General features: G+C 35.4%; 1 protein-coding gene across 11 annotated transcripts in view; it reads right to left on the bottom strand.

Annotated features, from left to right (window-relative positions):
- Positions 1–516: 516 nt before the first annotated feature.
- LOC123528858 (centriolin-like) overlaps positions 517–20,222 on the bottom strand; it is a 145,101-nt gene continuing 125,395 nt past the window's right edge. For 8 of the 11 annotated variants that reach the window (XM_053525538.1, XM_053525542.1, XM_053525540.1 and 5 more), the window contains 10 exons: positions 17,960–18,029; positions 15,722–15,822; positions 14,439–14,522; positions 13,658–13,780; positions 8,065–9,006; positions 6,574–6,687; positions 5,584–5,694; positions 5,331–5,411; positions 3,851–3,968; positions 517–2,422 (listed from right to left, as the gene is read on the bottom strand). In XM_053525538.1, the coding sequence (XP_053381513.1) occupies positions 2,409–2,422; positions 3,851–3,968; positions 5,331–5,411; positions 5,584–5,694; positions 6,574–6,687; positions 8,065–9,006; positions 13,658–13,780; positions 14,439–14,522; positions 15,722–15,822; positions 17,960–18,029 (1,758 nt within the window). In that variant the 3' untranslated portion in view covers positions 517–2,408. Of the gene's footprint in view, positions 2,423–3,850; positions 3,969–5,330; positions 5,412–5,583; positions 5,695–6,573; positions 6,688–8,064; positions 9,007–12,542; positions 12,630–13,657; positions 13,781–14,438; positions 14,523–15,721; positions 15,823–17,959; positions 18,030–20,222 lie in introns of all 11 variants that reach the window. The other 3 variants (XM_053525539.1, XM_053525546.1, XM_053525547.1) reach the window with 3 other exon arrangements.

Here is a 20,222-nt window from a genome sequence, read left to right as displayed (position 1 = left end):
GTAAGGTAACTATATATAGATATCATAACACTTTTCTTTTCTTCATTGAGGGAGAGCACCATTTCCATAAACATCTGATGCTTAGCCTGCTGGCGGCAATTAAGTGATTCTGCCTTTGCGGCCAGTGCAGACCAAGATCAACCTAAACATCCATGCAGTCTGATCATGGTCTGCACTGTTCGCCATTCAGTCAGTAACTTTATGGTAAGCACCCCTTTTAACAATTAATGGTACTGTCCAAAACCACTTGGCCATGGTGGCCCCCATTTTAAGATATTGTAGATTTCTCATAAAGGTGTATAGATACATGTATAGTTTCAGTTACTGCAGATTTTGTATATTTCCTTGGTTTGCTAGTTTTAAAGATGCATGAACTTCTCTCATCTAACATTACCAAAGATTATTATTTAATTCATTTAACAGAGACACATTGTATATTATTGTTTTGGCGAAAAAAGGTGCTTTTTTTATATTTCCAATTACAATGAAGATGGTAAAGAAACAAAAAAGTTGGACTTGAATTTCATTTTTATTTTTTTAATATGTATACAGTACCATTTATATATAACACATAACGAAGACAAGTGTTTTTTTTATAAATATCACATTTAAACACATTATGTCAAAAAAAATAAATACTGTATAAAGTACATATAGGTACGTGTATATCAAAATCTACTTTAAATGGAAACTGGAAATAACCTAAAAAAAAACAAAAACAAAAAAAGTGTCAAAAACATCTGAATTACTTTAGCGTTTAGTGGCAAACTATCACATTCAAGTGAAATCATTCCTTAAAGTAGTGGGCAAAAAATTTCAATCCACAATTTCCAATCATCCTAACCCTATACATATAAATGACTCACAATGACTTTAAAAAATGTCAAAATTGAAAAAAAAACCCCCAATACTTAGATTTTCACTCATAAAGGTGTTTTTTTTCTAACACATTAAATAAATATGCTGTATTTTTTCTCTTTCATGAAAATCCTACAAAAATAATGTTATAACAAAGGTGTACATAAATCTTAGACTTCATGAATATTCAAACAATCCATGTGACACTGATTTGTTTTAGACTTCATGAATATTCACACAATCCATGTGACACTGATTTGTTTTAGACTTCATGAATATTCAAACAATCCATGTGACACTGATTTGTTTTAGACTTCATGAATATTCAAACAATCCATGTGACACTGATTTGTTTTATATGCAGTCATAGCAGTTATAAAACATCAAAAAATAATCTAAAATCATTTAACATTAAAATATCACAGTCAGACTTTGTTCATAAATAAAGCATGATACCACAGATAGGAGTTTCTGTATAGAGGGAAAACACTGTATAGTCTGTTTCAAAATTATGAAAAAAAGGACACAACTGCTGCTTACATTGATTAAAGGGACATAATGCTGTACAGTCTGTTTTGAAATTAACCCAAAAAGGGACACAACTGTTTCTTACATTAATCAAAGGAACATTATAATGCTATACAGTCTGTTTCAAAATTACCCCAAGAAGGGACATAGCTGTTTCTTACAATAAGCAGTTGCTTCACAAACAATGTAAAATGCAGAAATAATGATCACAGTAAAGAGAATTCTACAAACATTTTGAAGAAGACTGTGCATTCTTCTAAAATAAAGGTTTCTTAAGTATACTAGAATAAGAAATATAGATAGCAGTAAAACAGGACATATGTACTAAAAAACTGACACAATCCTATGGTCTCACATAAATTGAGTATACGCAGTGAATCAGATCTATCAAATGCTGGGAAAAATACATGCAATTTATATAAGCATCTCACATATACACAAATTGCTTACACTGAACGAAAAGTTAACCCTATTATCATGCTAAACACCATTGGTTTTGCCTTTGAGACCAGTGTAGATCATGATCAGCCAGCAAATCCATGCAGTCTGATCATGATCTGCACTGTTCACCATTAAGTCAGTAACTTTTTGGTATGCACCCCGTGTAACAGTTAATGGAACTGTCAAATTTGAAGGATGGGCAAGTTCATTATAGAAATTTAGCAGAGTAAGGGTTAACTGAAAATCAAAATACTGTATTTCCTCTACAGTGTCTTTGTTATATTTTCTAGATAAACTGTTTTCCTATCCATCAAAAAGCTAAAATACACAACCATAAAGTGCTACCTACATTTTCTATGTAGACTTATGTACTTTTCAATAGAACAATAACTTAATAACCAATCCATAGCCTACTCTTTAGTAGCATTTTCATGGTATGGTCTATTTAAATAAAACAGCAATACACAAGTTAAAGACAGTCATATTTAAGAAATACAGTTGTCGCAGACAAACATGAAACTTGGCACTTTGAATGCTTGAAAATGGACGGATGGTTGTCACAGCACTGGGGAAAACTTTCATCAAACTGTCAGAACTGAAATACATGATGAATTTAATGTATTAAAGGTTTACAGTCAAAACCTAACAACGTGATATCTTCATCTACAGGTAATATTAGGATTATAGTCAAACCTGTGCTAATAAGTACCTGAAAACAGGGACATAGAGATCATTAATTTCATTTCTGATTTCATCATCTGCAGTGTATTTTAATATGTGAATAAAGATAGATAACTTAGTTTTTTTTCTGATTTTATCATCTGCAGTGCCAGGGGCATAGGGACGATTTGAGCATTGGGGCAGCGAAGGGGGTGGGTTTGGGAGGGGGTGTCCCCCTGTTATGAACGGGGTACGGGGTGGCCCCGTGAAAATTTTGCATATAGCTAGAGTAAATGGTGCAATCTGGCGACTTCTTGGACTACTCAGTATCTGTTGAACATTCTCGGTTTTTTTTCGAGTTTTCACCCCTATTTACAGTTTACTATGTTTAAACACTGTAATGGCGGTACGATGTTAGATACGGACAATGTCTTGCCAGGGTAAAACCAGTAATGTCTAAGTAGGGGATCAAGCACAAGACCCTGACTTAAAGGGGTAATCTAATCCTTATAGCATTTTAGTCATTAAATGGCATTATAAAGGTAAAACGCAATTCACTGTTTTCTTTGAACCATTGAGGGTTGAATGAACGGAGTTCAGGGTTCTTTTTACCAAATGATCGGTTTGGAAATGCAAAATTGCGAGGCTGATTGGCCTTTTATATTTTGATTGGTGCCTTTGATTTTCAAACAGTATGTTTAAGTGTCAAAAATATTAAAGATCTAAAGATCCCGATTTGCTTTAGTGTTTTACTCAAGATACTTTCCTTTGTCGGCAGAATTTGAGACACAACATTAATTGCAAGTTTGGCAGTAAGCAATTAAATGCGATTAACTTTCATTAATTAATGTATTGCCTATTATCTGAGTCTGTGGGGCTTGAAAACACAGCGACCTTGGTCGTTGCGGATTAACGCTTTTGCACAATACCCTGTCACCAAGGTGATCTAGCAAGGTGTCAGCGTTATGACAAGATTCTGTACATATCAGTCGCCGATGCACTTCATGATAAACGGAAGACCGCTGTCTTTATTTTCAATTATATTATCTAGCCTTTTCAAAAATTTACGAGTTCAGCATTTCGCCGCTCCTCGAAATATTGGGGTGGCAGGCACCGCCCCTGCCACCCCAGCTCCTATGCCCTCGAGCGTATCGAATGTGTGAATAAAGAGAGATAACTTAGTTTCATTTCCGATTTCATCACCTGCAGTGCATTTTAATTTCTGAATAGAGAGAGAGAGAGCAGTAGTTACATTTCTGATTATCTGTAGTTTTAATCTTTGAATAAAGACTCAGTACACATGTAACCAAACACAATTTCAAGACTACTTGTAATAAACCATTTGCATCAATGTTATACTTACTATCTCTTTCTGGATAAATGCTTCTAGTAATTCTGTCAGCAGATCGTGACCTTGACCTTGGTCTCTGAGCGAGGTAACCATGACGATGATAACCTGGACTAGGTGACCTCTGTCTATCCTGCTCACAGAAATAAAAAAAAACAATATAGATCTGAAAGAAGTGGTTAACTTTTTCTGCATAACCTTAAAAATAAGCTAGGTTATTTATTAAACTTTTCCAAAAGTTCTATCTACAGCTGAACCATGTAAATAAAGCAGCCATTTTCCTTAAGCAGCCTATTAAGTTAAACGAACTTCCAAAATTGAGCTTTTGTTTGTTTCAACTTGTCATAAGCAGCTTTACCCTGCTAAATTTCTAAAATGGATCTGTCCATCTTCCAATTTGTACAGTACCATTTACTGATAAAAAGGATGCTATCCAAAAAGGCACTGACTGAATGGCAACCAGTGCAGATCATGATCAGACTGCACAGATGTGCAGGCTGATCATGATCTACACTGGTCCCAAAACGCAGAACCAATCCTGTCCAGCATGATAAGTTAAGCAGCCAGACTGTGTCTCTCTGTTGGCTATCTGCTTAACTTTTAATCTGCTGAATTTCTAAAATGAACTGGTCCATCATTCAGTCCAAGCAATACCATTTATGACTTGGTGGGTGTTCACTGAAAATTTACGGACTGAATAACCAACAGTGCAGACCATGTTCTATGCAGACTGATCTAGGTCTGCACTGATCACAAAAGCAGAATCACTTGCTGCTAGCAGGCTAAAGGTTTTTACATTCGACTGTATTTTTCACTTCTTTGTTATTCCTATCTAAGTAGGTATATATATATAGAGTATGTAAAGTCAGTAATGTAAAGGATGTTCTGTGTTTGTAGATGCACAAAGGATCTTTCAGCAGTATTTACTGTTATGTCTTAGTATTTAGGTGAACTGACAGGTACAAAATCTGTACAGAGTCAAACATTTAATTTCAAAAACAACAAGAGCTGTCACTAATGGTGACAAATGCCCCTGCAGCACCTTGACCTTTGACCTGGTGACCCCAAAGTCAATAGGGGTCCTGTACTCAATAAGTACTATCTGCACGCGAAGTCTGAAGGTCCTGGGTGCAGTGGTTCACCAGTAAAGTGCCTTCTTGCAAAACGTTAATGTTGTGTCCCTTCAAATATGATAGAAATTATTTAGGTAAATTGTTCATACCAAACTGGCATAACTTACTTATAGTCAAACAATGGAGTGATACATATATTCAAAATCCAGTGCTTTCCATAGCAAGGATAGCATTGTTATATATCTAGTTAACCCTAAAGCATTGTTATATATCAAGTTATAACCCTAAAGCATTGTTTTGTATCAAGTTATAACCCTAAAAAACATTTTTGTTCACTACTCGTAACACCTTCACCCTAATTTAAATTGAGTATTTTACAGTTAAATATTGTTTGTACTGCTAAACAATGCTTTACAACTTACAGGAGATGGCAGTAGTCCAGCGGACCGAGATCTAGCCCTGCGTAACGTGGGACTGGTGATATCTGATGTTGTTACTAATACCTGAAACACAATTAAAAATCTGTAACAAAAACACCCGAACAGTTTCAGGTCAGAGGAAGTAGTAAACACAGCTGCAGCTAATAAACATGGCAGCAATTATCAAGGAGAATATTGCTAATAGATCATCAGATTTTTCCCTTCAAACTTGCTACATAACCAAGAATTGACTTACATCTTGTAATGTGTTCAGTTTTTTCCTCAGATTTTCTATGGTACCCTCAGACTGTAACCTTGCTTGTTCCATTGCATCAGCATGTCTCTGCATCTGTTGCTGCAGTTGTAGCTGAAAGACGGTAAGAAAAAACCTGTTATACATGTGATATGTTTTTTGAGTGCAACAATTTTTTCCACACTTTTATGTGTTGTGTCATAGCGGTAAGTTTACTTAACCAGGGTAGCAGTACTGACCGTTCCTTCACAGTTGAATAACAGTTTCCACAGAAGAATAAGAGACGGAAATTAGTACCAGTTCTGAACTATTCTTCACTAGTAAATATGATAGTATCTACAAATGAATTGGAGCTAGAAATTGGAGCTGGTACCATACTGACTTATTCTTCACAAATAATTGGCAGTATTCATACACGAGTCAGATGTGGAAATACGTACCAGTACTGAGCAATTCTTCACATGTTAATAACAGTTTCTACACATGAAAACAGAGCTAGTATCAATCAATTCTTCACAAATTAATTACAGTTTCCACAAATGATATACAGATGGAAAATGGTACATGTGCTGAACTTTTGTTTTAAGTAACACTTTCACAAATAAAATAGAGACGGAAAATTGTATCAGTACTTACTGGGGAGATCCTGATACACAGTCACATTCTATTGACTGTGCTCACTCACGAGAATATTTCATCTTTAACCCTTACCCTGCTAAATTTATATAATGAACTTGTCCATCTTTCAATCTGGACAGTACCATTAACTGTTAAAGGCAGTGCACACCAAAAAAGATATTCATGGATGTGAAGGCTGATTTTGGCCTGCACTGATCAAAGCCAGAATCACTTGTCAACAGCAGGCTAAGCGTTAAATACAGAAGTTATTAAAGAGTGTGTTTTTAGTTATGGAGTTTCTGTCCGAGGAATGCTTGCAGTTCTAAGGCAAGCTTTTTTCACACAGAGAAAGAACAGAACAGTATACAGCCTTACCCTTAGCAACTCTTGTTCCTTTGATAATTTTTCTCTGAGAATCTCTGACTTTCTCTGTTCCTCCACACTCTCTATTCTAATGTTCTCTTTGTCCTCAGATAATCTGTCTGTTGTCTGTAAAGAAAAAAGATGGTATAACTATTAAATTTTCACACAATTTAAATTTAAAGAAAGACGATTAAATTTCATAACTGCACAGTATTTATATTTTGGCAAATATTCTCTTTTTAATTCACTGAATCAGTATTGTCTTTAAAGATAGGTTTGAAGTCTACAAAAAGATGAAGAAAATGTCTTCTTGAGGTAAACAATTTCAGAAGTACGAAATTTCTAATTTCTAATTAATTGTTTTTGTTTTCATTCAGATTATAGATGTCTTAAGAAAACATAATTATGGACTTCCTTGTAAGAAATAATTTTCCTACTACTGTACCTATAAATGAGCCACGCCATGAGAAAACCAACATAGTGTGTTTGCGACTGGCCAGCATGGATCCAGACCAGCCTGCGCATCCGTGCAGTCTGGTCAGGATCAACGCTGTTCGCTTTCAAACCCTATTGCAATCAGAGAAACCATTATTGAACAGCACGGATCCTGACCAGACTGCACAGATACATATATACTAAGGCTGGTCTGGATCCATGCTTGATGCAAATGCACTATGTTGGTTTTCTCATGGCATGGCTCAAATCTGTTTTTCTTTAAAAGTATCATTGTAACATCCTCTGGGATGAGTTGAATGTAGTTCAAAATTAATTATAAAATTACAGGTATATTAACAGCTGAAGCCAGTGTTTAATGTTCATTGCAAACAGCTTTGTTTCTAACCAACAAGAAAAGAAAGGCACTTCAAAATTTGGCTCTCTGATTGGTCAAAAAGAATTTCTGATTACAAATTTCAAATTGATGTTGTTTTTTTCCAAACCTCTGATTAATTAGATGAATGGAATTATTTGCTGAGCAGCAAAATTACTGACAAGAAATTAAGACAAAGAGAACTTCTAAAAACACATGCTGTAAGCATTACATGAAAATATCAACATAATTATGATATGATGATTAAACAAAGATTGCTTCACAGCAAGTATTATACATGTACCACCACCCAAATTTTGTTAACTGTTAAAAAAGATACAAATAAGATAAACGAAAGCTTTTGTCAAAGTCCACTTTGAAAAAAACAATTAATATATGTTTATGACACATTAAACCCTGAGGCAATCTTTGTTCTTCAAAATGAAGGTGAAAGTTCAAGGTCATTTAAAATTAAAACAGAAGTTTATTTAAACAATCAGCTAATTTCTTCAATACTGGCTATTGCTAAAATGTCTCATGCCTTCATACAAAGTACAAGAATAAAAGAATAAAAGAATAATAGATTTGGTAAAAGAATAATAGATTTGGTAAAAAAAAAAAAAAAAATACAATGACCTTGACCCTTCACCTTTAAAAATGAGCCATCACCACAACAAATTAAAGAGTTCACTCACTCTTCCTGTACTCAATTGATCAGCTACACTAGAGTTACTATCTATTGTCAGTATGTCTAGAAAACCAAGGTCAAATGAAAATCGTTGTCTGTCTGTGTCCCCACTGTCTCGAGCGCTACTCAAGGCAGCTTGGTCAGTGAGGGTGGTTACTGTTGTAAGTGATGATCCAGAATCTCTTACAGGTGGAGACAATCCTAGGGCAGGTATCCCAGGGACAGATTCTATGGCCACAGATTCTTTTTGGTCCCTTTGTGTGGTAGGGGGAGTAGTCAATGTAGAGGTTAGAGTTGAAGAAGAATCTGTTACCATGGAAACAGAGGCAGCTGTTGTGGATATGGCAGTGGTATGGGTAGCAGGAACAAGAGTGGCAGTTGGAAAGAATGAATCTTTATCAATGGTAGCTGACCTGTCTGGCAACTCTGGCAGTGAAAAGGAGTCAAAATCCTTATTCGGTGAGGGAAGGAGCCTTTTGTCTCTAAATCTTGAAGGACTGGGAGTTCTATCCCTAACACCAGGTGGACTCCAACTCCTGTCCCTTTGTCTGCTATACGAAGACCTGAAGTGGGTTTCTCTAGGTAGTGTAGAGCTATGGTTCTCCTGTCTGAAACTTGCACTCAAGGGTCGTAAAGGCCTTGCCCTTGAAGAACTGGGGCTTTTGCTGGGATCCTTAATTCTTGCCCCAGAATCTCTCCTAACTGGGGATACAGATAGTCTAATACTGCCTGGGCTCCCACTAGGCCAGCTTATGTCTAAATCTTGTTCAGTGAAAGACTGGTCAGTGGTTTTGTATTTGTCATGAGCTGTGAAGTTAGAATGATCTCTTCCTTGGGGCAAGTCAACGTAGTGTCTGAAGGAAGATTTTGAATTTTCAGGGACAATTGTGATTGGATACTGTCCTTTGTCATGTGGCCTAGTCACCTGACTGTCATGTGTTACAGTCTGCTGAAAATGGAGGTAAGACAGAAATAAATAGAAAAAAACGAGAACTACATTTATGGCAACTAACTGTCTTGCCTTTTCTTCCTGAAAGTTCCTTAAAATGTGACTTAAACTATTTTCTGAAAACATGATGGAAAAAGTAATTCTTTGAATGCTTGCTTAAGACATTCACTCAACTAAAGATAGCTGAATTATATGAGCCATGCCATGAGAAAACCAACATAGTGGGTGTGCGACCAGCATGGATCCAGACCAGCCTGCGCATCCGCGCAGTCTGGTCAGGCTCCATGCTGTTCGCTTTTAAAGCCTATTGGAATTGGAGAAACTGTTAGCGAACAGCATGGATCCTGACCAGACTGCGCGGATGCGCAGGCTGGTCTGGATCCATGCTGGTCGCAAAGCCACTATGTTGGTTTTCTCATGGCACGGCTCATATGCATTCATATGGTATGTAGAAAAGACAAGAGATAGACTAGTGCACTATGTTTTTTTTTCACATAATCAGGTTAATCTGTATCAACATTGTTCAAGGTTATAAAGCTGAGTTAGCTAAACATACCAGCAGCTGACTGATTAATTTTTAGTTTAATCTGGTTGATTTTGAACTCAATCTGGGCGATTTAAAACTCAATATAGAAAATCTCAATCTTATAATCTGGTTGAGTTTGATCTTAATCTGGTTGATTTTGAGCTCAATCTGTTTGATTTTGGACTCAGTATGGATGATTATGAACTCAATATAGAAAATCTCGAGCCTAATCTGGTTGAAATTGAGCTTAACCTGGTTGATTTTGAGCTCAATCTGTTTGATTTTGGGTTCAATATGGATAATTTTGAACTCAATATAGAAACTTCTGAGCTTAATTAGGCTGACTTTGAGCTTATTCTGGCTGACATCTTAGCTCAATCTGTTTGATTTTGAGCTCAATCTGGATGAAACAGAAAATTCTGAGCTTAATCTGGTTGGTTTTGAGCCTACTATTGAGACTGACCTATTGCAACCATGAATGGACTTGAAACTCAGTTTTATAATCTTGGTTCCAGGTGAAATATTAACTATCTACAAACTAAATGAAGGAAGCTATATCAGTGTCAAGGTAATACAGAAGTACACTGCCAAAAAAACCCAGCTGAAAATATCTTTTAAGTAGAAAATGCACATTACATTAATTATCAACATAGGTTGAGATAGAACATGGTATCTAATACAGACTCTGATTTTGTTGCTTGTTTGGTTGACCACGTTTTTCAACATATTCAGTCAGTAACGGCGGCAGTTAACAATCATGTCCTGATTCTGTACCAGTACAACCTGTTCTCCGCAAGACTGCCAACTTCCCACATGAATTATCAGAGTGAGGACTAATGATTCAGACTAGGTCGTACAAAAGTCACGAACATACGCTGCGAGATCGACTCCACCGCATCCGTAGCAACGCTCTTATCTATGATAGCTATACGGGCGGCTTTACAGAATTCTGAATTCAGTTACTAAAAGTCCATACAGAAAGAGCTATAAATGGATGCTGGATCACTAAAATGAGGTTAGATTCAAACACAGCTCTATTCAAAAGCCAATAAGTAGGCTATCTTATGTTTTAATTTCATAATATATCTTCTATAGTGGTTGAAATGATTTGTTAGAATATTAATATTTTAATGAAAAAATGGAATTTCATATTGATTTTTTATGGCAGTGTACAATAACATATAAAATTCAAAATCTAACTATCAAAATTAATATACTGTAAAAAACTTAGTATTCACAAATATTCATAAATTCTATTTTTTCCCAATATTTGACCATGGATCAAGAAATATGTGCTGCATTAAGTACCAGTTTTGTAGGATTATTGTATCAAAGGAAACTACATTTTATAAAATTATTGTTGTTGTTGTTGTTGTTGGGTTTACTATCACACTGATAAAATTTAGGTCATATCTCGTCTTTTAAGCTTCTTATAGCCAAAAAAGACCCTCTGTACCCCTCTAGATGTTATTTCATCACTGGCTGACATCATCGGTAGAACCACCATGCTTCCCTTAAAGCCAGTTGACAAATGCTATCCCTTTATGATATCCAAATAAAGGTGGACTTTTCAAGCATCATGAAACATTTCAAAATAAATAGAAATAAAGAAATTCCAAATAATGATTGTGCAATTATAAGGTGTTAAGTATATAACTAATGCTAACTAAATGACGAACAAATACAGAATTCTGAAAAATCATGCTTAATAAATACAAACTAAACTAGGTAAAACATTCTTAAGCGTAAAAAAATGTTGTTCCGTATCCACTACCCTAAATTTCGCCACCCTAAAGTTTGCCTGGAAATTTTCAACTTTAACAAAGATCAAAACCACTTATGCTTAAAATGCAGTAATGTTGAAATCAACTTACTGATGCCTAAGCATACCCCTTTTGTAAATAATTTTTGCAAAAAAATAATTTCCGAAAAGTTCCTAATAAAAAAATCCAAAAAAATTTCGACTAACCTACCTATTTTGAGCATTACGAACAAAGAATTTTTTTTTTAAGGCTAAGGAAAAGGAGGTCAACTTCTGGTATACTAAAATCATTCATCAGATTTTCCAGACTTAGCTAACTTGTACAAGCTACCATATATCAAATGCACCCTTCATAATGGCTCAAAATGCCTTTGTATAAAATGTAGCTGCCACATTTTTGTTATGAATATATAATTATTTTTTTTTTATCAAATCCTTTTTTTCCTACAATTATATCTGCACAAAGTATGAATATTGCTTAACACAGAATAACATTTCATTGAATCTTTGGTTTCTAATTACCTTCCTTTACAACTGTAGCTGGTAAACTTCAAATGGTGTTAGAAATAGTGTTATACTAACCATGTAATTACCAATACCATCTACTTGGACAGATGTTTCATCTGTCTCTTTGTTTTTTTTTGTTGTTGTTGTTTTGTTTTTTAATAAGAATTTAACCATTACTTTTCTAAATTTCCGTAGTGAACTTGTTCATCTTGCAATTTGGCCAGTACCATTTAGTGTTTTAGGGTTTCCTTTATAGAATGGCGAACAGTGCAGATCTTGATCAGACTACACTGGTCGGTCGCAAAAGCAGAATAATTCCTTTCCAGCATGGTAAGGCTTTAAATTATCTCCCTTTTGTACATCTGGTTTTTGCAACAAAGATGTAGTGACTTTGAACCAACATTTGTCTGAGCAACGTGTGCTGGGGCAATAATTTGTGTCCAGCATGGTAAGTATTAACGCCTTATGGAACTGTAAAGTGACCACATGGAAAGACTAAAATATACTTGTTGTTCTGGAGAAGTTTACGAAGAATCTTATCTAAGTGAAAATAAAATATCTGCTTTTGTTGAGAGTTAACAGAACGTGTATTGTGTTGTGCATGTTTTTTTTTTTCTTTTTTCAAGGCAAAAATAACGATTTGTAAATTAAGATGAGGTAAAATATGAAAATAAATCTGATGAAATGATATTCTAAGACAGTAAAATATCTATTTCTACAAAATATATGACAGATGAGCACCTCAGCTGGTGTACTATCATCATGGCTATTATTTCCTGCATTCTGATTGGTTACATCAGACAAGGTGGCTTGTGATTGGTCAGTTTCCTGGAAAAACGTTCTCATTTCAAGTTTACACTTTCTACATAACTGTATGTGTCCTTTACAAATACCCATATTAATGATGTAATGTTTGGTATTAATACCCCAATTATAAAACCTGTATGGTTTGTGAAATGTGGGGTTTCTCAGCTAACTCTATTGGTTTTCGAGATAATTCTATTAATGAACGTCAGCATTTTATTTATAGAGATAACCTAAACCTTCAATCCCCTTCTCTCTGAAAGTGTTAGGTATTTCAAGTCAAAATATAACAGTCTACTGTCATTCCCCTCTCCCCCAAAACACATCCTCCTGTCACACCTACTTGATCAACCCACCTAGGTGAGGGTAACATATTTATATTACACAATGATAATATGAGCCATGCCATGGGAAAACCAACATAGTGGCTTTGCGACCAGCATGGATCCAGACCAGCGGGCGCATCCGCGCAGTCTGGTCAGGATCCATGCTGTTCGCTATTAAAACCTACTACAATCAGAGAAACCGTTAGCGAACAGCATGGATACTGACCAGACTGCGCGGATGCGCAGGCTGGTCTGGATCCATGCTGGTTGCTCACCCACTATGTTGATTTTCTCATGGCACGGCTCATATGTATCAATTTTGCAGAATTATAAATCTATATACCAGTCTATAACATTATACTGCCAAGCTTAAATTATACACATGTATATGTAGCTACAACATGATATTTATTTGTAATCAATTATTTCAACTACAAATTTAGGAATGGTTGTAACAATAAGCATTTCTACCAGTAAAAAACTGTACTAGTGCAAAAGTTTTATACCAGGAAGGAACTTTATGACCATTATTACTGCTGGATGAAAAATACTACAACAGAATGTTAAAGTTACATAGACTGGGTGTCTACCAGTTTCTTATCTATCAGTGAATTTCAAACAAACTTTTTTTTTGTAAATGCGATCTTTAAACTGGTTTAAAGAATCATCAAGTTCCTTTTTCTGGCTTTCAGCTTGATTAACAAAAGCAAAAAAAATGTCTGATACCTTCTTAGCTCTCAGTTTTGTAAGTTCATCTGAGAGTTTATTGGCCCGATTAAATTGTTCCTCGGCCAGGGCCTGGAGTTCCGTAATCTGAGAACTAGATCGTTTCTGCATCTGCTGAATCTCCTGAAACAAAAAAATAAAATTTACCTTGTAACTTCATCAAGCTGAATGCTGTCAGAATATACACCCGTCTAAATATTCAGTTACATATCATAAAGGTAATAATGTTGATGTTGTATGCCTTGAGTAAGAAGGAATCAAGGTAATTGTGTGGTTCCATGTGGGATGAAATTGACAATCAGACCAAAAAACTGTTTGAATGGACAAGGCTAATTTCACAGGTTTCGAGTAATTCAAGGGCCATCTGTTGCCTATTGAGGTGTGTGGTGTGGGGTTGGGGTTTCAGGGGTGTGGTGTGTGAGTGAGAAACAGGGATTACTGCCAGATACTTTCTGAAAAGAAGTAAGCTCTGGTATGGCATCCTGGAATGTTTAACCACTTTTGCAAACATTTTATGAGACAGTAAACTATGATGACATGTTCTCACTGGTATATAGGAAACAGTTATTTTAATTTCATCCTTAAGCCTGCTGGTGGCAAGTATTTATGCCTTTGGGACCTGTGCAGACAAAGATCAGCCTGAGCATCCATGCTGGCTGTTCATGGTCTACACTCATCGCTATTCAGACACAAAAATCTTAGTGAACACACCTTACAGTGATAAACAGTATATTTTAGAAATTTAGGTTAATATCACATTAGAAACTGTTACAGTGATTACCTTTTTAGCATGTTCTAGTTGTTCTTGCATATCCCTGAGTGTGTTTTCTAATTGCATTCTCTCTATGGTCAACCTCTCTTGCTCCTGTACATAACACATCAAAATATCTTCATTAAACACCACAAAATCTTATCATCTATTGTTTAACCCACCTTTTCTGTAACAATGTTCTTCCTTGATTTCAATTTGAATACAAGACAATACCATTGTATTTATACAGGATTCCAAAGAACTCCGATAGTGGATAGTACAGAACTTTTGTTTCAAAATAATTAATTTTGATTAGTTGTGAATTTATCATCAAAAACAATTTTAGTGGAGTATTTTCCTTTGTAAATTTCAGCTGTTTTTGATACAATCTTTTTGAAAAGAAATTAAATATTGACTATATTTGTGAATGGATTGTTATAAAATTTTCAGGATAGCTTAGTTTAATAGCATAACAGCATCTTTTTTACATGAATATTTTGCAAAATTAAATTTTTTTCCCCAAGGTACTGACTTTGCCCGTACATTACAATTGGAAAAATACATTTTTGATATAAAACTGACATTACTGAGGACATTTCAAAAAAATTGAACTGGAAATAATTGCTTTTGTAAAAAAGCGCATGTCTCCCCCAATGCAAAGTCCTATAGGCAAAAAGTCAATAGGGGTCAGGAGAGAAAGTCGAAGAGACACTGATGGTTGGCTGCAACAGGGATCATCTACTTGGCATGTCCAGTCATCCCGCTAAGTTTCAACATTCTTGGCCTAGTGGTTCTAAAGTCACTGTACAGGCTCCTGTGACCTTGACCTTTGATCAAGTGACCCCAAAATAAATAGGGGTCATCTTCTCTGCATGTCCAATCATCCTATTAAGTTTCAACATTCTAGGTCAAGTGGTTCTCAAGTTATTTTCCGGAAATGATTTTACATGACTAGGTCCCTGTGACCTCGACCTTTAATAGACTGACCCAAAAATCAATAGGGGTCATCTACTCTGCATGTTCAATCATCCTATGAAGTTTCAACATTCTGGGTCAAGTGGTTCTCAAGTTATTGATCGGAAATTGTTATCCATGTTCAGGCCCCTATGACCTTGACCTTTAACAGAGTGACCCCAAAAACAATAGGGGTCATCTACTTTGCATGTACAATCATCCTATGAAGTTTCAACATTCTGGGTCAAGTGGTTCTCAAGTTACTGACCAGAAATGGTTTTCAATGTTCAGGCCCCTGTGACCTTGACTTTTGACAGAGTGACCTCAAAATCAAATAATAGTCGAGGATTTTCACTAACCTGTGCTGATTCTGTACGTAACTTTTGCAATTCTTCATATGACCTAGTTAATGCCTTAGCTAGTTCATTCTTCTCTTCATTTCGGTCCTGAACTTCTTGTTCTGAAAATATACAATAATATATCATTTAAAACCTTTGTTCAAACTAATCTATTCCAGTCTGAGTTATACCTATATACTAATCAGTAAAATCTTTGCTAATAACACCTCTAACCTGCAGATACTCCCTACAAAGGCAGAATTTTCAACTTAATCCATTTTATTATTAATCAGAGCTACTCAGTCATTTACTCAAAATATGTTCTCCCATGATTAAGTTGAAAAAAGTCCCAATTAAACAGATGCTAAATGCAGAATGGGTGCTTTAAAAACACTTTTTTTAAAATGTGTTTTGTAGACAATAACATGATTTTCATGTTTATGTTAAAAAGACAGCAAGCTGTTTTAAAATCAAGGTAGGGATTTATTGTGTGGACAAAAGCCAACAGATATCTATATTTTGATTGCAGACCACCGCTGACCCGTGTTTCACTAAGAGCTACTATCATTATGTTTTTAATATTATCTTTTGATAAATCTTTCAAGAATAAAAGATGTAAGAAAAAAAAACATATTGTCTAAAGTTAAGTAAATAAGCTCTGGAACAGTCACTCTATATGAAATAAAAAATAACTTTTTTAGTGTCTTTAAACCTTTCCAGATAAATGTCCTCTGTATTATTACAGATTTCCATCTATCCAGTAATGTGTTGCTCTAACTACTTTATACCGTGACTGTTTCATAGGACATAATCAACTAATTGTGTTTGCCAGCAAGATGAAATGACAATTTTCAACTTATTTTATGCAAATGTTAATGTAAGGGAGATCAGCGTTCAATGTCACACTGACACAATTACAGGTCATAAGATTGACAGCGGAGGAAGACCCTAGGTGTAGAGACCGTACCATAGCTCTTCGCATACTCTGATTTTTCAAACTAAAGTGATTTTTTCAAGTGCACCAGTTACGATAAAAATGTAAACAACGGACTCTGTCTATGAAACTTTGAAATGAATGAATGACAGTCGATCTTAGTCATAATACTGACTGACAGTGAATGCTAATGACTCCATGTGTTGCAGAAAGGTATTCAGTTTGTAACTGTAATTTCCCATCAATTGAAATCCTCTCAAAACTGGTAAAATAATTACTTATATTTGGACAAAACTCACCGTCTTTGCCGTTCGACAGCTGCAAAAAGGGCAAATATAAAAGATTCAGTGTAAGTAATATTTCACTGGTACTACCAGTTAGTAAGTTCATACTCTGAACAACACGTCAGAGAAATTTGGACAGATTTGACCGATTATGACGTATGCAGCATTAGATTATATTTTTTCTTTACACAAAAATTGCCGTTAGGTAACAAAGCGAATACGCCGATAATCCGGAGTTCACCGATTATTGTTCCAGTTCACGCAATGTAATGCAGCAATTAAACTGCCTAGCTATAGCTACTGCTGTTATAGGGAAGTGGTAGAGTGTCTGCCTTAGGTGTGAGAGATCCTGGGTTCGAGTCCCAGTTAGAGCTTAACTATTTAGATTCTGCTAAAGTATAGTTTTGCTGTTAATAGACTGCTCCAGATGTTCTAAATTTTTAGTACACAGTATCATGGATCATTATTTAGCAATCCAAATCAAAGTTGAATGTTAAATCAAATGCACCCAATTAGAAAATATTGACTATATTATGTCCCTTTGATGTTTATGCTCTCCATGTTCAAGAAGAGTTACATTTCCTTGATCACAAAATTTTCATTAACATGAAAATATTAAATGCTCATAACTCCACACTTCTGGTTAAAATATTGTCTATATTTCTGTTTTTGAGAAATATATGGACTTTTGTATTCATTTCAAAGCTTTTAACTTCAAACCTATGATTTGAAAAACTTAGGTACTATCTCTACTAGGTGCCTCTCTATACTTTATTTCATCATGAGTGAGTTGGTTTTTACAGCGAATCGACACAAAATGGTCATATATCGCTGATATTTCATCATGGGTGGGTACATGAACCATCAACCTTCTGTAAGCCAGCTGGATGGCTCCCTCAAATGAAGAATTCAATGCTCTGAGTAAGGCTTGAACCAGCATTGGTCAGACCAAGTGATTTGTAGTCAGCCACTTAAGCCGGGAAGCTCTTGAAGTCCCTAAACATAAGGGAGAGCTTCTAAATGAATTAAACAAAAACTTACTGAGTTCTCTGATCTGTTTTTCACATTCAGACAATTTCTGCTCATCTAATTCCATTTTCTCTGCCTCTTTCTATAAAACAAAATAATGTAAATAAAAACAATGTTTTCACAGTAGCTCTAATAGATCAAAGGTCAATCATGTTAGCCCCAGGCTGTATAAATTGATTCAAATTTAATATTGTCATAAAACAAATCTCAGTTGTCTGTGAAAAAAGTTATACTAAGTGTTTGAATTATGTCTGATGTGAGTTGTGGCACCATAGAAATTACAAACTGTGACAAATTTAAATACTATTTATAGTACTGGGCAATATGAGCAAAATTAGGGAGATTTTCATGTCTGCTTGTATAATATGCATGCTGGTATAATGATGCATGGACTGGAATAACAGTGTCTAAGTATTGTAATCATAAAGACTGGGTCAAAAATGTGGTCTCTAGAGTGTTCACAACTTTTCCTTTGATCTGACCTACTGACCTAGTTTTTGACCCCACATGACCCAGTTTCAAACATGAACTAGAAATTATCAAGACAAACATTCTGACCAATTTTTATAAAGATTAAATCAAAAATGTGGTCTCTAGAGTGTTCACAAGCTTTTCCTTTGATCTGACCTACTGACCTAGTTTTTGAACCCACATGACCCAGATTCAAACTTGACCTAGAGATCATCAAGACTAACATTCTGACCAAGTTTCATAAAGATTGGGTCAAAAATGTGGCCTCTAGAGTGTTCACAAGCTTTTCCTTTGATCTGACCTACTGACCTAGTTTTTGACCCCACATGATCCAGTTTCAAACTTGATCTAGAGATCATCAAGACAAACATTCTGACCAATTTTTATAAAGATTAAGTCAAAAATGTGGGCTCTAGAGTGTTCACAAGCTTTCCCTTTGATCTGACCTACTGACCTAGTTTTTGACCCCACATGACCCAGTTTCGAACTTGACCTAGAGATCATTAAGACTAACATTCTGACCAAGTTTCATAAAGATTAGGTCAAAAATGTGGTCTCTAGAGTGTTGACAAGCTTTTCCTTTGATCTGATCTACTGAACTAGTTTTTGACCCCACATGACCTAATTTCGAACCTGACCTAGAGATCATCAAGACAAACATTCTGAATAAGTTTCATAAAGATTGGGTCAAAAATGTGGTCTCTGGAGTGTTCACAAGGCAAATGTTGACGGACACCGGACGCCGCACACCGGTCACAATAGCTCACCTAGAGCACTTTGTGCTCTGGTGAGCTAAAAAGCCAGTCCTTGGGACTACAATTATAAATTTGAGTTTTGAAACCCTATTTCTATTTTCAGAATGATGCCTTGCTACTGTTTAATTTTAAAATTGTGCTCAGAATCAACCAATCAGAAACTGGAGTTTTAAGACCAAAACTCATGCAGTAATAAATCCACACAACCTAACAAGTAATGAATATAAAGGTAGTAAGCAGAAAAAGTTCTCTTGAAATTATACCTAAGGCCTATTTTTCTACAGTACTGAAAATAAAAACTTCTAAAAACTACCATAGGTAAAAAGTTCACTCCATAAAATATAAACAACAACCACTATGTAAACGACAAAATATAATGGAAAAAGTACAGTAAACCCCCTCCAAACTGGAACCCCTGAATACCAGATACCTCTCCAAACTGGAACCCCTGAATACCAGATACCTCTCAAAACTGAACAAATTTCAACCTTCTTATTTCGTGGTCCTGAAAGGCCTTCAGAATTCATTTGTAAAAAAAACAACAAAAAAACTTAAAAACTGGAACCCCTCTTTTCTTAAACCAAACAATTTTTCAAGGCCAAAAGCGCCACTTATCAACACAAAATTACCCTTGAAAACTGACCGATCTGAAGAAAGGTTATTGGAATTTTGTGACCAGCCTTTTATCAAGGTTACTACAATTTATACTATCCAGTAGCACAAGTCCATAAAACAAGAGCTGTCAGTGGACAGCGCGCTCGACTATTCTCAGTGCTTGATAGTATAATATAAGCAATGAGTAAAACTTTTAACATTACAATAAGCATATTCTAAGTCGAAAAGGGGCCATAATTAAGTCAAAATGCTTGATAGAGTTGCCTCCTCCTTTTTACAGACTGGGGTCATGATGGTAAACAAGTATGCAAAATATGAAAGCAATATCTCAACGGACTTTGAAAAGGTTTGGGGTGGTACGCAAACTTTAACATTTATTCTATGTCGAAAAGGGGCCTTAATTCAGTCAAAATGCTGGATAGAGTTGCCTGCTC

Source organism: Mercenaria mercenaria, chromosome 15 (assembly GCF_021730395.1).
Source record: "Mercenaria mercenaria strain notata chromosome 15, MADL_Memer_1, whole genome shotgun sequence".
Taxonomy (NCBI): domain Eukaryota; kingdom Metazoa; phylum Mollusca; class Bivalvia; order Venerida; family Veneridae; genus Mercenaria; species Mercenaria mercenaria.
Note: the sequence above shows the minus strand (reverse complement) of the source record. Positions and strands in the feature narration are given on the sequence as shown.